This window comes from Sander vitreus, chromosome 8 (genome assembly GCF_031162955.1).
Source record: "Sander vitreus isolate 19-12246 chromosome 8, sanVit1, whole genome shotgun sequence".
Classification (NCBI taxonomy): Eukaryota; Metazoa; Chordata; class Actinopteri; order Perciformes; family Percidae; genus Sander; species Sander vitreus.
Window position 1 is genome coordinate 10566163 of NC_135862.1, and position 19597 is coordinate 10585759.

The 19597-nt window shown below is 41.7% G+C and overlaps 1 protein-coding gene across 2 annotated transcripts in view; it reads right to left on the reverse strand.

Annotated features, from left to right (window-relative positions):
• The window catches only part of itpr2 (inositol 1,4,5-trisphosphate receptor, type 2), a 63930-nt gene that overhangs the window by 41782 nt on the left and 2551 nt on the right, over nt 1-19597 (reverse strand). For both annotated transcript variants that reach the window (XM_078256712.1, XM_078256713.1), the window contains exons 2-26: nt 17321-17391; nt 16920-17038; nt 16715-16801; nt 15096-15254; nt 14131-14229; nt 13253-13336; nt 12966-13112; nt 11823-11918; nt 11454-11498; nt 9196-9347; nt 8189-8288; nt 7858-8018; nt 7622-7763; nt 7241-7399; nt 6033-6205; nt 5312-5431; nt 4897-5079; nt 4486-4737; nt 4249-4396; nt 3972-4119; nt 2422-2609; nt 2191-2314; nt 2037-2094; nt 1753-1918; nt 1256-1423 (exon numbers count right to left, since the gene is read on the reverse strand). In XM_078256712.1, coding sequence (XP_078112838.1) covers nt 1256-1423; nt 1753-1918; nt 2037-2094; nt 2191-2314; nt 2422-2609; nt 3972-4119; nt 4249-4396; nt 4486-4737; nt 4897-5079; nt 5312-5431; nt 6033-6205; nt 7241-7399; nt 7622-7763; nt 7858-8018; nt 8189-8288; nt 9196-9347; nt 11454-11498; nt 11823-11918; nt 12966-13112; nt 13253-13336; nt 14131-14229; nt 15096-15254; nt 16715-16801; nt 16920-17038; nt 17321-17391 — 3349 coding nt within the window. The remainder of the gene's footprint in view (nt 1-1255; nt 1424-1752; nt 1919-2036; nt 2095-2190; nt 2315-2421; nt 2610-3971; nt 4120-4248; nt 4397-4485; nt 4738-4896; nt 5080-5311; nt 5432-6032; nt 6206-7240; nt 7400-7621; nt 7764-7857; nt 8019-8188; nt 8289-9195; nt 9348-11453; nt 11499-11822; nt 11919-12965; nt 13113-13252; nt 13337-14130; nt 14230-15095; nt 15255-16714; nt 16802-16919; nt 17039-17320; nt 17392-19597) is intronic.

The window sequence follows — 19597 nt, forward strand, 5'->3', positions numbered from 1 at the left end:
CATACACCACTGACCTGAGATCAGCTAGTCTTCTTAATCTAGGTCGCGCAGATCTCAGAAATTTTATACATTGTTCGCCTGCTTTTTCATTACTAAATTCACTTCTGAGACTTTTGTTATGCGAGAAGTCAACTATGTAGAGCTCAAATATAGGCCGTTTTACGAATATTGATGGCTAATTGCAAATTTGGTATGACTGTGTCGGACTTGAGAAGCTCTACAATCTGCCGTGACATGCCGGCGGCTGCTTGCCGGGTTTGCTGCCTTCCCAGCCGGCCTCTCCACCTTCACAGACCCGCTATATGAGCTGGAGCTCTGTCAGGATCTCACACACGAGCTGCGCTGTGTACTTTAGAAAGAAGAAAGTTTGGAAGTTTTTCAAGGATACTGAAAATGAACCACGGCCGTAAATGCAGTGTTCCAGGCTGTACAACGGAATACTGGCCCAGAGAAAAGTGTTTAGAACGAGTAGATATCGGACAATGGAGCGGGAGTTGTGGATCTAACGCAGCGGCGCAGAGGACGTGCCTATGGGCTTCACTCTCCGCTAAATGTCCCCACGCTGAGACACTGAACTAGCTACAGGGCAACGTCGTAACGTTAGGGTAACGTTACAACAACACTAGTTGTAATGAAAGTGTTGAAACTTTGCATTGGTGTGTGTGTGTGTGTGTGTGTGTGTGTGTGTGTGTGTGTGTGTGTGTGTGTGTGTGCGTGCGACACACTGGAGGATGAAACTAACAAAACTGTGTATATGGTGCTTTGTACAGTAACATTAGTTGATGAGTTTATGTGTTGGAGCAGAAATTGTTTGAAGCCAGCTGGAGATATTTTCTCTTGGCTAGCCGCACTGCAGCCACTGCTCGCGCCCAGGCATGCCTGGGCATGTCTGTCTGTACTTTCGGTAACAGTGTCTGTGTGTGCGTGCGTGTGGGTGTGTGTGTGGGTGTGTGTGTGTGCGCGCTGGGCAGCGGTGTGTGTGTGTGTGTGTGCGCTGCAGGGCAGCTCTGTGTCGGTGTGTGTGCAACCAATCAGCACGCAGCTCATCTAAATATTCATGAGCATACCATATTTGGAAGAAAAGCTGCCGTTCCAAATAGAGACATTACACGGGGATGCCCCATAGACCCATAGAATAAAACCTGGGACATTTTCAGCCCAACCAATGTTACATACCCTATTATGAGACCTTAAGGAACAGTGTGAAATGCCCTATATAATCATTCTATCAACCCTTTAAATAATGGTACGCCACCTCAATGTTTTGTTCTTTGTCCTGCCTGACCCCCAGGTCTTCGCTGCTGTAGACTCCACTCTTCTCCACCCACAGCTCTGACTTTTCAACAGTCAGACGCAGCTGGTCCAGGTCAGCCTTGATCTGCTTGTAGTTCTCTACATCCTGCTCTGACACTAGCAGCTGGACCTGGAAACACACAAACACACACACAAACACACAAACACACACACACACACACACACACACACACACACACACACACACACACACACACACACACACACACACGATGAGAAATAAACCAGACATAAAGACATTAAAAAAACAAACGTGTGTGAAAGCATAGAGCTTGTGCAGCTCTAGATTCCAGCCGAGAAAGCTCTTAGTGAGACAATTTACAACAGCTGCTGTTTGGGCCTTTGGAGAAACCTAATCAAAACTGAGGAAGTGCCTAATGCTACACTCTGTCAGCTCTCCAAGTATAAAATGCTTGAGTGTAACTGCTGTGTTGCTACCTGTTTGAAGGCCTGCAGGACCTCAGCTCTCTGGCTGAAGTGTTTGAACATGAGCTGCAGCGAACCAGACACCATTGGAGGGTAATCTTGCATGATGAGATGGATCAGAACCCTCAAAAACGTCCGGCCACCCTCATCATCCAGCTCCACCGCACTTAGCTCCGAGCTGAAATCATACATGTGCACAATAAAGCTTAGACGGAAGTTTTAAAGCAGATGCAATTGTTTCCAAAGAGACCCAGGTCATTCAAAAGAAAAGTGTATTTAAGCACAGCTTCACCTACCTCCCTGCAAACATACTCTCTGCTTTGGTTGCAATCTCATCTATGTCTGGTTCAGAAGCTGGAGACAAAAGAAAGTTAACAGGTCAGTAAACACCTCATTTTGGACGTGAAAAGAAAGCTTCAGTACTTGCAATAGGAGAGAATAAAGTCTCACGTGTCATTTGGGGCATATCAGCCAAAGAAGCAGAGCTGTCAGTTATAGTCTTGTCCCCAAATTCTTTCTTATAGATGGACAACAAGTATGTGATCCTATAATCCAACCTCACACTCAGGATAAACTGACAGGGAAACAAAAAGCACACAAACATAGAATCACATTTTTTTTTTAATAATGCGAAAATTTCACCAGAAATCCCTAAATGTACATCCTGTAGGTAGCACTTACTTGCAGGATCTCAATGATCTTCAGCTTGGTGTCCATCACCATGACATCCTCATTGTCTGGTAGGAAGTGTCCTCTCCCGTAGCGCAGGGACGGAGAGCTGTCAGGGAGGCTGTGTGGCACACCTCGACTCATCATAATCTGAGTCATCATTTCTCCAACTCCGTGGATCGTACGCAGGACGTTGTTGCCTAAAGGAAACATTCATCTTCACACATTTCGCATGGTGTGTGTAAAGCCTATCTTAGTACATCTATTTACATACTGTAGTTGACATAATTCAGCTCAAGCATGTGACACTTTGACTATGTGTATCATAAAAACAAATGCCATTAGGACATCAGCTGAATAAACATAAATCTGCAGTTATTTGGCGTTTTTCCATTACACGGTACCTGCTCGACTCGCCTTGACTCTACTCGCCTTTTTTGGTTTTCCATTACGAAAAAAAGTCCCTGGTACCTGCTAACAGGATTTTTTTTTAGTATCACCTCCGTCAAGGTTCCAAGTGAGCTGAGGCGATACCAAAAGGTGACGTGAAAACCTGAAGACTACTGATTGGTCGGAGAGAATCGTCACTAATCACTGCGTCATCATTGCTAGCGAACAAACCCGCCATTTTTAAATAGTTTAGCAAGCAGTGTTTTTTTTGCTGCCTCCAGCTTCTTTTGAAACTAAATTTTACTTCTGGCTGTGGCAACAGTCACATGCCGAGAGTCAAAAACAACACACCTTCGACGTTCTGTGCGTGTGTCGCGTTAGGTCACGGCAGTTTTCCTGCAGCATCGCTATGACGACCAGCCACGCTAGCCTCAGGCATGAGGCGGTACTAAATCTGCAATGGAAAACGGAGTACGGGGCACAGAGTCAAGCCGAGTAGAGTAGAGTAGAGCTGGTACTACTAGTGGGTAAGCGCCAATTGTTTCCAGTCCATTAAACAATACCACACTTTTTTATTTACCACTTTGTCTACATTTCCAGAAAAGTTTTTCAATCTAGTTGCAATCTATCCTAATTCACTTCCAAAAGCAGATCTGTCCTTTATTTCTCTGACCTGCAGAAAGTCATCTTTGACCTCATATGGCCATTTCTGTGACTTCATATTATGGTTCTAATGTCACCCAGGCACTGAAAAAAATCTAACAAGGACAAAAAAAGCAAGACAATTACCTCATTTCTTTTCTCCTATTGCTAGCTCCCGGTTACTTTTACAGTTGAATTCTAAATCCTAATATGTTTATGCTAAGCCATGCTCCTGCATATATTTTTTAACTGCTGCATCCAAATGTTCATCTTGAAACCTGAGGACTACTGACGCTGGGTTATTGTCTGTCCTTTAATCATAATTTTAAACTAAATCATGTTTTCTTTTAGCCTTCTTTATTTTATTACCCAATTTATGGAACTGCCTCCTACAACTTTAATTATCTTAATCCCTGAACTAGGAAACAACTAAATAAAGTTTTACTCTGTTTAAAGCGCTACATAAAAGAGTAAACCTTAATTGACCAACGCAATGATATAAAGCACTTATGCTGTGTAACTGCACTGACCGGCCTCTGGGCTCTTGTTGAGTTTGTTCATGAAGGTGAGTGGGTGCTGGACAATATCCAGGATGGCCAGCAGAGTGCGTGTGAGACGCAGCAGCTCACTAAAGCTATAGAAACCAAAGTAAACCAGGTGACGAGCCAGATTCACCACCTGGAAGGGAGAAGTGAAACACCATGGTCAAAACCTTTGCAGCAGCACATGAAAACACATCCATGAGGCACAGTTTGAGACAGGAATAGCCCGTGAGAAAATAAATGTGGATGAAACGGTTTATTTTACCTCTAACGTGAGTTCATTCTTGTCATCATCCCCGAATGGAAAAGGTTGGCTGACCACATCTTTAAGGTATTCTTCCACAAACTCCATGGTGGGAGCAAACTTCCTCTTCATCTCCTCTCTTGACGTGTCAGTGGACTCATACTCAAACCTGTGGAAAAGCACAACCGCAATCTGCACGTGGTGACTCGCAAAATACGCATGCATGTAACACACGTAATCACACAGACAGACGCTCACTCGTGGATGGTGATCTTGGAGGGGATCTCAGTCCAGAGGCGGGCGTAGCGTACAGGCACTACGGCCTCCTGTGGGTCACGGTCCACATGCATATGCAGCATGAGACGGCAGAAGGAGGCTCTGAGGTTGTAGGGTAGGCAGTCGTCAAACATGCAGCGCAGGATCAGATCCACTGGTAGCTGACAGGAGATCTGGTTGATGGCTAGGTACTGACGGTCCAGACACATTTTAGCAAACAGGTTTAACTGGTACCTACAGAGAAGACGAGGGACATGGTTTTGTTTTACAGATTTTGTTTTGCAGATCGGACATGGAACGAAAAGAGGGAAAACACATACTACTGCTTGCTTGATTCAGCCATGTTTGTGTTACTGGGGAAAGGGGAATTCAAAGCAAGATTGCCAGTGTCACCTATAATAGGTGATAATGTCTACATCCATCTTGTGGTTGCCCTTAGCATCCTGGGCGAGGTGGCGAATGGATTTGCCGTGAGGCTCCTTGTGGCTGTCGATCCAGTAGAGCCAAGCCTCCTCCTCCTCCACCTCCTCCTGCAGCAGAGAGGACTCCAGGGTGGTCTCTGTGTTAGAGATTAGTCTGGGGGCGAAGGAGAGTGTGACATAAAGCAGTTACAAGAAAAATATTGCAAATATTACACTCTGACGTAGAGCTGCTGCTGCTGAAAATATCCATTTCACAAAAGCACACTGGAGGAAGCAGCACACGCTTTACTGAATGTGCGTGTTTGTACAGGTTTAAAAATGAACGAATGAAATACGGTAGGATCAACGTGGATGTTTTAAATATAGATACCACGGGTATGACTCACTTGGTCTGGATGAGGATATCTGCGTTGGTGGGGTTCAACATAAATTTACAGATAAGCTCTTGTGTGACGGGGATGGCAGTCTTGTTGGACACGCAGAGATCAGAGAGATAATCCAGGAATCTGGATGAGTATTAGCAGACATGAATCATAACGCTTAACAAATGTTTTAACACACAATGTTTTAGCAATGGAACACATGAACTGATTGTACACATGGAAGAGTGTGTGTGTGTGTGTGTGTGTGTGTGTGTGTGTGTGTGTGTGTGTGTGTTTCTGACTGTACCTAACATCTTTGTCCCCTTTTTTACATGTAAAAATTCTTCATTCCTCCTTTTTGTTTTTTTGACAGATATGGCTCTTACAGTATATACTCTATTGTATTTTGACATGAAAAGCAGGGGGGAACACAATAACAACAGCAACACCAATACCACACCACAAAATATGGTGCCACAGCGACCGTAGAGGGAAGGTTATAGGTAGATTTCTGAAAAAAATCTGAATTATTTCACAAAAGTAGAGTAGGTAAGATTTACATATTGGATTGGATTGCATTATTCTGCATTATCCTGTGTTCCTGTCATAGGGTTCAGTCCTTGCGTTACAAAAGTCTTATGTATGACTACTAATTTTCATGCACAATGTCAGATTTATCGTATACTTTTCATTATTGAATTGTTCCCTCGGATCATCTACTCTTCTGGAGGTGTACATGTCTGACCTGGGCTCTCTGTTGCGCCTCAGCAGGCTGACAAAGGTCTCAATCTCTCTGGCTGTGATGTGTTTTTCCAGAAGCTTGCGGTTGTTGTGCAGCAGAGCAGTGATTGTGTCCTCAGCCAGGATCTCATACCCAATCTGAGACTGCATGATTGAGAACTTTTTGGCTATATATTCCTACGTGGCACAAGAGACATGGTTATAAACACTTTTGATAGAAGTGGTGATGAAATGAAGTTCAGAGAAAACGTCTGAGTAAAGACGTAGAGAAGAGAGCATAAAAAGGTGATGAATCACTGCATCTAGCCTTCATTTCGCCATCATCAGTCTTTTTCACAGCAGACAATTTGAAGTGTAGTAGAAAAGCACAGGTGTTACTAACAACATTAACAATGGCTCTGTTCTATTCAAGTGTCACATTAAGACATGGCAGTGTGATCGTTTTTTAATAATATTTTATTATTTACACATGCCCTTTTACTACTGGACATGTCAAATTATCTTATGTAAAGAGAAGACCTGTTGCTTTAATGAAGTAATTATTAGATGGCCTGGCTGAGAGTGAGGCGAATGAAAATAAAAGCAGGAAACCATAAATAACAAACGTGTCTTCTAGCAAGGTACCGTGTGTTTTCTTCCTGTTTTACTCTTGTAATAAAACCACACGTTTATCTGTGAAATGCTCAAATTCAGGACAACAGTTGCACAAGTAGAGTGATGTCCTAAGTCAGTCAAATTATTTAGTACAATAAGTATGCAGGAGTAGCTAAGGATAGCTTAATAGCTAGCTAGCTAATAGCTAGCATCAGTAGGTGACAGTAGTAGTAAAAGCCATGAGTGTATTGAGCCAAGAATGGGTGCGTTTTATTCCTTATATAAATAAAAAAATGTATTTATATAAGAGAAAATTTGCTATTTCTTATCTCATAAAAATATATGTGAGCTCACACAAATTGTCAGGATTTTCTTTCTGTTGATCCACTAATGGACGACTGTTTGAGCACTACTTAGGTTTCTTGATATAGGCAGCTGTGGTCTCTGCATAGATTTTTTCGAGACAGACATCAGAATCTATACTGACAAGCTCCTAGTCAAAAGCCATTTCTCTATGCTGAAGCTTCCCCACATCCCTGTGATAATGTGTAGTGTCAATGAGCCTGACAAACTCAATGAATACTTAATATTAGACTTGTGTAGAAGGCGGAAACATGCCTGGTTCTTGCGATAGTCCTGTTGGGAGTGGCGTAGCACCCTGTAGCAGAGTCTCAACATGTATTTGAAGTGAGCATAGCGCTGGTCTCCTAAATCCTCCAATTTTAGCATCGGACCATCACCCTGATCTGTAAATGGAGCCTTCAGGATGCCAAAGATCTGGAGGAACAGAAACGCACATACAATGATGGAGAACCAACCAACCAAGCATCTATGGACTATAACAGGAAAATACTTCAATAAGTACACTTCTTAAGGCCAATCTGTGGAAATGCGATAATTTAAGATTTACACTCGTCATCACTGTCAATTTTGGACCCTCATGTTAAACTTCAGATCAATCTGCATTCTGAAACGACACACAGAAGTGAGTGTACTGACCTGGGCGAGGATGTTCTGTTCCCTCATGAGTTTCTGCCTCTCTCGATTGGGTGTGGAGGTGACCACTGACAGAACATCCTGACCGTTGTTTGGTACCATGCACACAAAGAAAGCCAGGTCCTCCAGCAGCTTAGTCACAAACCTAAAATATATATGAAGGCAAAAATAACATGTGAAATCATAAAATATGCACACCATCTTGTGTCACCTGTGTCGTCACGCTCATGCATCTGTACCTCCTCTCATTCTGAGCAATGTTGCCGTACTGAAGCTTCCTCACAGTGGATTCCAGGACCTTGTTGGCATCGTTAGCAAAGTCTAAGTCTCTGACCTCCGACAGGGGAACAGATACGATGGCAAAAGCCTCCTTGTCTTCTTTAGTGGGACAGGTGCCGATCTATTGTAACAGCCAAAAGAAATGTCCCAATAATGCATCCATGTTTGTTTTACCGAAGTATGTGTTTGTGTGTGTGTGTGTGTGTGTGTGTGTGTGTGTGTGTGTGTGTGTGTGTGTGTGTGTGTGTGTGTGTGTGTGTGCGTGTGCGTGTGTGTGTGTGCGTGTCCGACCTTGAGCATAACCGGACGCTCCTCCTCTGAATCGATGGGGACGTTGGTGCTCGTCACCCAGGTATTGGTGCACAGGTGCCTAAGTCTGACATAGGAGTTTCTGAGGAAGCATGGGACAAGTCATTTACAGTCACATGCATAACTGATTGTATGCTTACTGCCGTTGTTGAACTGAAAAGTATCCATCTCGGTCAGTCAGTTCGCTGCTAGCATGGCTAAAGGGATGGCAATGTCGGCCTGTCGTTTGGTCCACGACTTTGATCCAGACTGAAATATCTTAGCAACAATGAGATGGACTGCCATGACATTTGGTACAGACACTCATGTCCCCCTCAGGATGAATTGTAATAACTTAAGTGATGCCCTGATTTTTCAACTAGTGCCAATATTCTAATTTGCCAAAACCTTGGTTTATGACCAAATACCTGGAAAACTAATGATATTAACGTCAGCCTCAGCTGTTCTTTTGTTCAGTGCAAATTAGCAAATATTAGCATGCTAACATAGTAAACATTATACCTACTAAACATCAGCATGTTAGCATTGTCATGTGAACATGTTAACATGCTGACATTAGCATTTAGCTCAAAGCACTGCTGGGCCCAAGTACAGCCTCACAGAGCAGCTAGCATGGCTGTCCTCAGTCTTATGTCTACAGTCTACATGTATAGCCTATTACATGCAAATTGAATGAGAAAATTCCATTCGCTTGAATTTCAGTTCCAATTATTTGTGAAATTATCCAGTAACAAGTGTCGGTTTATTAATTTCAGATTGTTCTATTACCAACAACAAAGGGACACTGACTTGAATATAAATTTATAAAAGCAGATGGTTTGGAGTCAAAATTAGGCATTAGGCTGATATTATCTCAGCCTAATGGCAGATTTTCTGACAAGAACTGCTGTGCTTTCTGCTGTGAACTCGAGTTAAAAATGCCCCCCCATGGATACAACTACAGCAGATGTAACTTGTTGTTACGGATGCCCCAAATGTAAGTGACTGACCTGGGCACGAGACAGTCGGCCCGCTGCAGAGTGGTGGCATCCAGCTCAAACAGAGAAGCAATGTCATTCCCATGGGGAACAGAAACCAGGGTGAAAGCAATCTTATCTGCTGCTTGATGCTTCCTCTTGGAGAACACAGTATCTGTCTCATTCTGCAGGACACACACACATGCATACACACATACACACACACACACACACACACACACACACACGAAGTAGAAATTAGCGTCTGCAGTTAAGTCGTTTATCAAAACTCACACAGTAGATTTTATACTGTCCTGACAATCATTAAACATCCACTACACAGTGCTGCATGTTCAGTCCATATTCAAGTCTATGAAAGAGAGATGCGTGCAAAGTTTGTTCCCACGAGTGTGTTTACACTTTTGCAAGTCAATGGACCTTGCCTGGCGCAGGCACGGGCTGCAACTAATCATTGATTTGGTTATTGATTATTCTGTAAGCTATTTCCATGAATGGATTGTAATGAATAATTGTTGAGTCACTAAAGTGTCAAAGTTAAGTGCAAGAGCCCATTTGAAGTTTTCAGAGCCTAAACTGATGTTACATTGCCTATTTCGTTAACCAACCATCAAAAAACTCAAAATGTAGGTACAATAAGTTGATAAATCAATTATTCAATTAGTTCATCAACAGAAAATTAATCAGCAACTTTTTTCAAGATTACTGGTTCCAGCTTCTCAAATGTGCTGATTTGCTGCTGTTCGTTGTCATATTTGATAGCAAATTGAAAATATTTGGGTTTTGAACTGTTGGTTGAATAAAAGAAGCAATATATTCACATTAGGCAATGGGAAATTACAATTTCACTTTTCTCTGACATTTTATACACAAAATGATTGATCGATCGGTAAAATAACCTGCAGACTAATAGATAACCATACCATAATTCAATTTCTAATAATAAAACAAGAAAAAAAAGGCAAGTTTATTACTTTAAATGATGGCATCACACATGACAACTACACAGGATACTGTAACAATAAGTGTTACAATAACTTCAAATATTTTTCTGTCCATTAATTGATTAATTGATAAATAGTTTAGGGCTAACGGCAGTGTGCACAGCAGGACAACACCTCCTCTTACCTTCATGCCCAGCAGCACTAGGCCACAATTTTAAACTGTACCACACTTTACACTATACACTTTACATTTCCTCATAAATGGTGTACAGCTATGTTATAAAAATTCAGCCTCATCTCAGTGAACAAGAACTGTTATGTTATGTATTTGTAAGCCTATGCGAAGCTGAGCATAGAAATATTTTGTGTCAAGTTGTCATATCCTTCCACACATACTCATGTAAATTCTGATAAATAAGCCCAACTGTTGATAAAATCTACAATGGAGGACGAACGGATGTGAGCCAAACTATACTGTCACAGCTTCTTACGCTAATGAAATATCAAATTACACAGAGATGTAGCCAGAGAGCCATGACTTCTCTGTGTGGTGTGTTAAGACACTGCGGTACGTAGGCTGGTACAGTGTGCGCTGTGTAGATGCAGCACATAATGGCGAGGGTTAATTTCTCCCACTGTTCTCTGCATGTCAATGGGAAGCTCCCCAGAGCTGCCTCCACGCCTCAGCTTCTCTATCCTCCCACTCCTCTCCCCTCCTCCTTCTCTCCCCCTCTGCTGGTGACTCACCCCACCAGCTTAGCACAGGCGAGTGGAGCAGAGCAGACAGCACGTCTGCCTCCCCTCCATCCCCTCTCGCAGGGCACCCCCACACCCAGACGTTATGTAAGGAGCCCCCTGTGTGTCTGAAATTCAGCACGTTCATGAGAAAGTGTGTGAGGCTGAGGGAGTTTGTGTGCGTGTTCCTTGCACTGCCAGAATACAAATGTGCAAGGAAGCTAAGAGCTGAAAGAAAGATGTAGATATAGATTCAGAGATGGTGTGAGTGTAAGACAACTGGTGATGTTGCATAACCAAAGGATGAGGAGACAGGGAAGGGCTTGAAGTTGGATAGACAATGTATAACTGCTGAGATAATCGTTCTTTACACTAAAAACACTCGCATAATCTTCTCTCCTCTTCACCAACTCATTCTCTCTTTCAGTCAATCTGGCTCATCTATGGTGTAAAATGATATTTGCACTGCTGGCGTCTTGAATTATAAATATCAACTTAGTATATACAATCACGTAAAAAATCTGTTAGTAATAGCCAGTCTGAGATCGGGTGTATGTGACTTTGCAGCTAAATGTGCTTGTTTGACTGACTCACCTCTCCTTTGGGCTCCACCGTGTTGTCTTTGAATTCAGGGTTTGCCTGCACAAAAATTGAGCGGTCAGTGACCTCATATATGAAAAGCTCTGATGATAATCATGTCATTATCATCTACCATCACCCTAAAATACAAACTATTCAACAGCAGATGGGCGACAGTGGCCATATCAATGGAAATACTGCCACCTACAGCACATCAACTAAAATCCCCTTCAACCGTGCATATTCAGAAACTGCAAAGCAGATACTCAGTTGTTTTATATAAGTAAAAACTACTCTTTAAAAGTACTGTGGAATTAAACACAATGAGAAGCAGCTAAATTTAGGAATAAAAAAAAAAATAATAAAAAAACGAGTAAAACTGACCTCGGCTGCAAGGTAATTCCCAGTCGCCAGGTGTTTGAAGCGGAAGAGACTGTTCCACTGGCCGGCTCCGCCCCTGCAGGGGTCATAGTGCACAACCTGGAACGAAAACAAAAAATAAGGAGCATTACATACCTAGAAGCATCAGTTTTTGTCCACGGTTTATGATGTTTTCTGTCTCCTGCATGTGGTTTAGGGTCACAGGGACTTTTATAACATCGCTCACTATTTTCAGTTTAGGTACAACAACGCTGCTCATTTAGTTTCTGGTTTCGTTTAGCAGACAGAACAGCTCTTTGTTGGATAAGATTGACTTAATAGCAGTCAGAGGATGATTTATTTTATTTAGAGAGGTTATTCAAAGTGAGAATAACTCACAAACCAAATGACTTCCAGTTTTTAGCGTCTCACTGCGGTGTCACCCTATGTGCCAAGTACAACAGGAATTTGTGTTTGTCATACTAGCGCAATAACATGTCAGCAATTGATATGGTAACACATGTACATTCTGGCAGCAGAGGGACAGCAGGAACTTCAACTTAGTGCACGCTGATAAAGGGAAACATAGTGTCCAGTACAATAGATAGGAGATTACAAAGAACTACAGGTTAAAGTGGCAGACAGGCAGACAGTTTGTATTCTCAGAGGGGAAATTATGGCCTAAATGTGTGAGATAATGTTCCTTAGTTATGACAAAACTGTAAATTTAAGTGCTTAAAAACGCATCATTTGTTGATTTATGTTAATTTAAACTGAGCTGGTGTATGGCTGGTTGTTACTAAAAGGACAAACGCATATATTTAAAATTGTCACCAGAGCATGATAAATGAACATGACTCCTTTTAAAAAAAAAAAAAAAAAAAAATCAATGATTTTAATATCAATCAATTAAGTATTAATGGCAAAATGAAAGTGAGATGCTTTAAATTCCTGTGTGCGCGACGCTCAGTTGGTAGAGCAGGCGCACATATATAGAGATTTGCTCCTCGACGCAGCGGCCGTGGGTTCGACTCCAACCTGCGGCCCTTAGCTGCATGTCATCCCCCCTCTCTCTCCCCTTTCATGTCTTCATCTGTCCTGTGGAAATAAAGGCCTAAAATGCCCCAAAAAATAATCTTTAAAAAAAAAATCCTGTGTGTGCTTCACCTCGATCTCCCAGAGAGCCTTGGAACTGGTGGCAGAGGTGGCAGACTGCCGCAATGTGGTCCTGAGGAAGACGTGCTGCTGCTTCTTGTACTCGTCACAGGTCAGAAACTTCTCCTGCTCAGCGTGGAACAGCCTCACCACGTCTCCCTGACAGAGGACACAAGCAAAGCATGAGACTGCCGCAAGATAACAGCATGCCGTTTGCTCTGAAAACATGGAAACCAGATGCAGTCGTGCTAAAAAGATGCACTGAGAAAACAGATCGAAGAGCAATAAAAACAACATACCCCCTTTAGCACGTCTTCCCTGTAGTCACTAAACTTCATGAACAATGTTACTTTCCAGCTGGTGGTGCAGTTAACAGCATTAACCTGCAGCATGAAGCAGAGAGTAAGGAAAAACACAACATGAAATAAAATACTTTTCATACACACGCAGTCTGTTAAAATCCTTGTAACATCACCATTGTTTTGTTGTCGTTAAACGACTAAGACGATAGATCATTCATAAACACTATTAGATAAACTACAGCTAGATGATAAGCTATAGTTTCTTCTTGGTGAAAAGTTTTTATTTAGTTTAGAGTTGTTCCGATACCAGAAATCGGAAATGCTTCCGATACTGCTTAAAATGCTGGTATTGGTATCAGTATCGGCGAGTATGCGAGTCTATGCACCGATCCGATACTACGTAATTTAGCCCTGAAAAAAAAAAAAACTACCTTAAAAGTAGTTTATTAATGTTCTTTATCCGTTATGACTGACTGTCAAAGTAGATAAAAGAAAGTTCGCTGGCATTCATTCTCTGTATTTGTTCATGTTTTACAAAGGGTTTAACCTGAGCCAGACTGTAGAACAATATAGCAACCATATCACATCCATACAGGAATAGGAGTATACAGCTGTTAAAAAAAAAAAAGATAGATAGATATATATATATATATATATAGCTGTATACTGTGTATGTGTGCGTGTGAGTATGTATATATATATATATAGTGCATTTCTTTTTTAACACAGGTATTGGATCGGTACTCGGTATCGGCCAATATTTCACGTATCGGAATCGGGAAGGAAGAAATTGTATCGGAACATCTCCAATTTAATTACAGTTGTACTGAACTGTTTCAGTACTGATAGAAACAATATAGATGAATTAGTCCCACCTCTTTGCAGCCGGGGTTGTCGAGCAGCTCGATGTTACTGGCATGAAGAGGCTGCCCTGCGTTCACTGGCATCAGCACCACCTTGTCTCCAACCACCACCTTAAAACCAATAAGAGACAGTCACATCCCAGCACAGGTGGAGACACCGGTTGGTAAACTTCAAGAAGTGTTGGGTGGTAAATGGATTAAACAAGAAGTTACAGTAAGTGTGTGTCCATGCAAGGGGCTTAAGTCTAAAGTTTGCAAATACCCCCTTATTTAAAAAAAGAAAAAGAAAAAAGGCGCTATGTGCAACAGCAACAGGCTGAGCTTCACATAAGAGAGCGGTTGAGCTGCTCACGGCAAAGAAGTTCATCCGTACCATGGTGACTGGACATGAATGCAGCATACAGAGAGATATGGGGACTGGAAAGTACACTGCCTGTCATTGTATCAATGCTTGCATAATACATGCTCTAACCCAATCTAAGTTATAATAGAGTCTACACAGTATCTACTGTTAACCAGCCACACACAAGCACACTGTGGCTTCAGAAACGAGTTGCTCATCACACTTATCCCTGTGCTGTTCCGGTATATACAAAAACGATTTAAATACAATGAAACAGAATCAGTGATATGCAGTAGATAGAAAGTAACAACCCGACTGGATGCTTTTAAAGCTCAACCTAAACGTCTAACATGCAGTGGGAAGGACGGTGCATCCATGCTTTTTACATGACATCCTGTGTCTGACCTCATAATGTACAAACACCATGCACAATCAGGAGCAATACCTTTAACCATACGATGCTAAAGCCAAAAGGGGGAAGGACAAAAATCAGAAATGTTACTGGGACAGGACGAACAATGAACTGACATTGTATAGGATTAAAAAGTACTTTTAAGAGAGAGAAATGTCACGTTGTTGATCAGTACTTGGTTTCTATAGAAATGTGTGTAGCGCTAAGTGGACAGAGACCTACATTATCTCCTTCGCTGCGGAGCTTCCAGAAGGGTTGAATGTAGAACCAGGAGCCCTCGTTCCCGGCCGGGTCCAAAGAAACCCGCATGGCGTTCTTCTCAAGCAAAGCAGGGAGACGCTTGTTCACCGTCAGGTACTTATTACTCTTAATGTGCAGGAGCTGAGACAGAAGAGTCAGTGTTTAAATACTACAAGAGCAGTGGTGGAAGAAGTATTCAGATCCTTAAGTAAAAGTACTAATACCAAACTGTAAAAATAGAAGTAAAGTCCTGCATTGAAAATGTTACTTTAGTAAAAGTATGTACACCTTCACAATGCATGTTTTGTCCAATCAACAGTCCAAACCCTCAAAGTATGAAACATGTAATTTAAATTTCCATGGACCATGAAATATTGACAGTGACTTAAAGTAATTATCAAATAGTTTTCTGACAATCAATAACCGATTAACTGACTAATCAACTAATCGTTTCAGCTCTGCAAAGACAAACAAAAATATTTTGAGATTACCATATGTTTTGTATGCAAAACTCTTAATATGTAATGTAACTAGCCGCTACAGCAGTCAATAACTTTTGGGTCCATTCAACTACTCAAGAGCAGTACCTGAGTTATTGTATTATAAGAGATACTTTCCACCACTGTAAAGGAGTAGGAAAAGTTTTTTGGGAGAAAAAAAAAAATTATCGCCAAAAGGTTATCGGTTGGTTATCGCCAAAAGGTAACTTCTTGTTTGATTAAAAAGAGTTGGTTTACTATTTTATTCGATATGGCCTCATTTGAAAAAGTGTGTGTATTACCACAAAACACATTTTTCCATTCCATTTAAACTGCCCATATTATGGTCATTTTCAGGTTCATAATTGTATTTAGAGGTTATATCAGAATAGGTTTACATGGTTTAATTTTCAAAAAACACCATATTTTTGTTGTACTGCACATTGCTGAAGCTCCTCTTTTCACCCTGTGTGTTGAGCTCTATTTTAGCTACAGAGTGAGACATCTCACTTCTGTTCCATCTTTGTTGGGAGTCGCACATGCACAGTAGCTAGGTAAGGACTACTAGCCAGTCAGAAGCAGAGTATGAGGGCAAGCCACGCCAGGAGATAGGTGAGCATTATAACGTGTGTTACAAAGTAACACACGTTCGTCACGGAAGTAAAGGCTGGACTACAATAGAGCTGTTTGGAGCAGTTTGTGAACAGTGTTTTCTGTTGGAGATGGTAAGTCCCTTTGGGTGGACTTTGGGCTTTTTCACTTTGTAAACCTATAACATGCACAAAAAACATATATAAGTGTGCCATGTGAGCACTTTAAGGGCTAAATTATACCAGTGTTTTAAGTCAACCCTAACAAATTGATTATTGAACAAGACCTGTTTACTGAAGGAATAATAAAGACTGCCTTTAACGCATTTTGCAACATGTTGCTTTTCTCAATTCAACCTGTAAAACAAGATTATAGAAATCGGTGAAACCAACTACCACCACTGTGGACTTTTACGAAACTGATACAAAAGTATCAGAGATTGAGTTACAGTAACACAACCTTAGTAAACAAGAAAACCAAAGCAAGCCTCTCGACTCAAGACAAAGTGTTTGCTGAAGAGATGGGCTGTACCTGGATGACATTACTGTATTTCACAACTTCTCCAAGGAGCTTCTTGTTCTCGGAATCGTTCTGTTTCTGCTCCAGTTCAGCCGCATCCTGAGTAATGAAACAGAGATTTACTACAGCTTTGGGATGCAAATGAAAATGGAGATCTAGATGCAGATTGGGATTGTGGTTTTTTTAGGTTGTTTTTGTGTTACTTTAAACGCTCTACCTGTAACTTCTTAAACAGGTCTCCCTGTGTATTGTTGTTTCCTTGTTTTCCTTGTTTTGCCTTCCAGAATTGCTTCTGGGCTGAGTATCTGTTCATGGGACACACCTTGAAGAGGCAATCTGGAGAAGAGGAGAAGCATTCAGGCACACAGGAGTCACTCTCTGTTAACTCAGGTTAAGTGGCACTCAAGGGTCTTAATGTGGTGACACAGCATTTTTGAGGTTGATGGTTATTGACCCACCAGCGGCCTGCGGAGCCACTAAAACACATACATATAGCTTCTCTAAAACCACAATGTGTGTGTGTGTGTGTGTGTGTGTGTGTGTGTGTGTGTGTGTGTGTGTGTGTGTGTGTGTGTGTGTGTAACCTCAAACCAGTGCGGCTAGTACATTCATACACACCTCTGAACTTTTTGGGCGGGTTGGCCAGGTCTCCAGCATCAGGCTGGACCACACACCTGTCATCGACAAGCCTGCAGAGAAAAGGACAAAATGATAATCAAAAATCATCAATCAGGATCATTTCAGCATAGGTAAATCCCTCGCCTTAAAAACAAAGATTTACCTTGCACACACTGTAGTCTAATTGTGGAATCACAGTCAAATGCAAATACACAAAGCAGAGTCTCAGACTGCTATTAAAACCGATCTTTTGATTGCAGTTCAAAACCACACTTGCTCTACAGTTGATTGGCCACCTGCAGGATGAAAAGCTCAGCTGGCAACACAAGAAAGAGTGACGGCTCTGTACACCATCACATCCATCTCCTGACAGCTCTTCCTGTATCTAGACCGATGCTCTGGACATTTCTGGACAGAGCTCATCTAATTTAACATCGCTTTTATCTCCGCTTTCCAGCTCAGCGGGGGGAGATCTGCTCAGTGTAGAGGCTGTAACGTGATGGATAAAGCGGGGTTAAATGACATTCAAGTGTCTGTGGCTTTCACATGGATGCATAGAAAATGTAACAAAACCAGATATCAACATGGAGTGTGTAAAATGTAAATAAAGCTGAGGGTGAACATTGTATTGGTCACTGAAGACTGAGTTTCTCTGTCAAGTCTACTGTGGGTTCCTAAAACATGTAGGCGGCCACCAGAGGAAACCCTGCGGTTTGATTAGAGTGCATTCGAGGGGTGTCATCTAGTTAATAATAACTGCCATGTTTCCCACATCCTAGCCTTTTATTTGCTAGTTACTGACTATTTTACACACTAGACATGTTTCATTGACAGGTATAGTAATGCACAGCAGTAGGGATAGTCCGATTATCGGGCCGTTTTTTGGCAGTTTTCAATGACCTGTATCAGCGTTTTATTTCCCGATAACCGATAGTTAATTAAAAGGTGCGCTGCTTTGACTCAGATATAGCTGTCTGTCCCTCTGCTTCGGTTTCACTCACCACTGAGTCTGACTTAATGTCCCGCCCACAACACCATCTGACTATCTTCTGCTCCGTATTATGTTGAAAGTTTCTAATTTATTAAATAATTGCTCAAAGCATTTTGTAACATTGCAAAAATCTTAATTTTGACACTATTAATGCATATTGGTTTCAAATGTCGGTTATTGGTTTTATTAACTACTAATAATCGGTATCGACCTTGAAAAAACAGTATTGGTCAATCCCTACACATCAGGGCAGTGAAATTCACACGTTTGGCTGACAGAGTCATGGAGATGATGACAGATATTTAGAGTAAATGCTTTGTTTTATTTGAGACTTAATTTAGTTCTGGAGTAACTTTAATCGAACTCTAGTCAAGACAAGGCTCAATATGAGAAAGCAAATGTGAGATAATCTGGTGTAAAAGTACACAGTTGAGAACTAGGTGCAATTCTCTGGGGGCAAGGGTCACGGTGTCTGAGGAAGTTTTTTTTAGGACATACAGTGTGTGTAGGTTGTTTGCAGTTTTACAGTCACAGATGGCTTTATCATCCTGCTGGAATATATTATATGACACCAGCAGCTCCATATCCATATCATCCCATTCCCTTTATCCCATTTGCACCAAAGGCCGAGGTGCACAAGCACATTCATTCATCCCGTCCACTGAGGAGAAACATAATGCAATGTACAATTCCTCCAATTCACACAAAGCTGGCAGCCCTGCTGAAGTGAGCTGAGACATTTCCTATTAATGCTACGGCACTTGATCAGCGTCAATCCACAGACTGTGTATTATTTCCTCCGACTCTGTATCTAAATGAGACACAATAGAGCCCAACAGGAAGCAGAATCAAGTGCTAAATGGCTAAACGGGAAGTCTCTCTGGAAATGTCCCTCCAGCTCATAAATAAGTAACCTTAAGTCCGCCGAGAGACAGGCTTTGGTTTAAACAGAGAGGCTTTGAGAGGCCTGACTATCTCAGCTAGTGCAAGGGTTTGCTCTGTAACGGAGTTAAACATGAACTAATGATACCAGGCTTGACACAGCGAGCTAATTTTAGCTCCACTGCTTGTGGACTGAGACCACAATGCAGAAAGAAAGAAAATACAGCATGTAATCCATGCAGAATAGCAGGTCTGATAGGTTCGTTATGACAAGTGTTTTCAAAGAAAAAGCTAAAGTGCACAGAGGAGAAGAAAAGTGTAAAAGATTTGACACCCTGCCTGTTTTTGCATGTTTCAACATGCTGATAAAAGCAGCACAGTAATCTAATGGAGTCATGCACTTC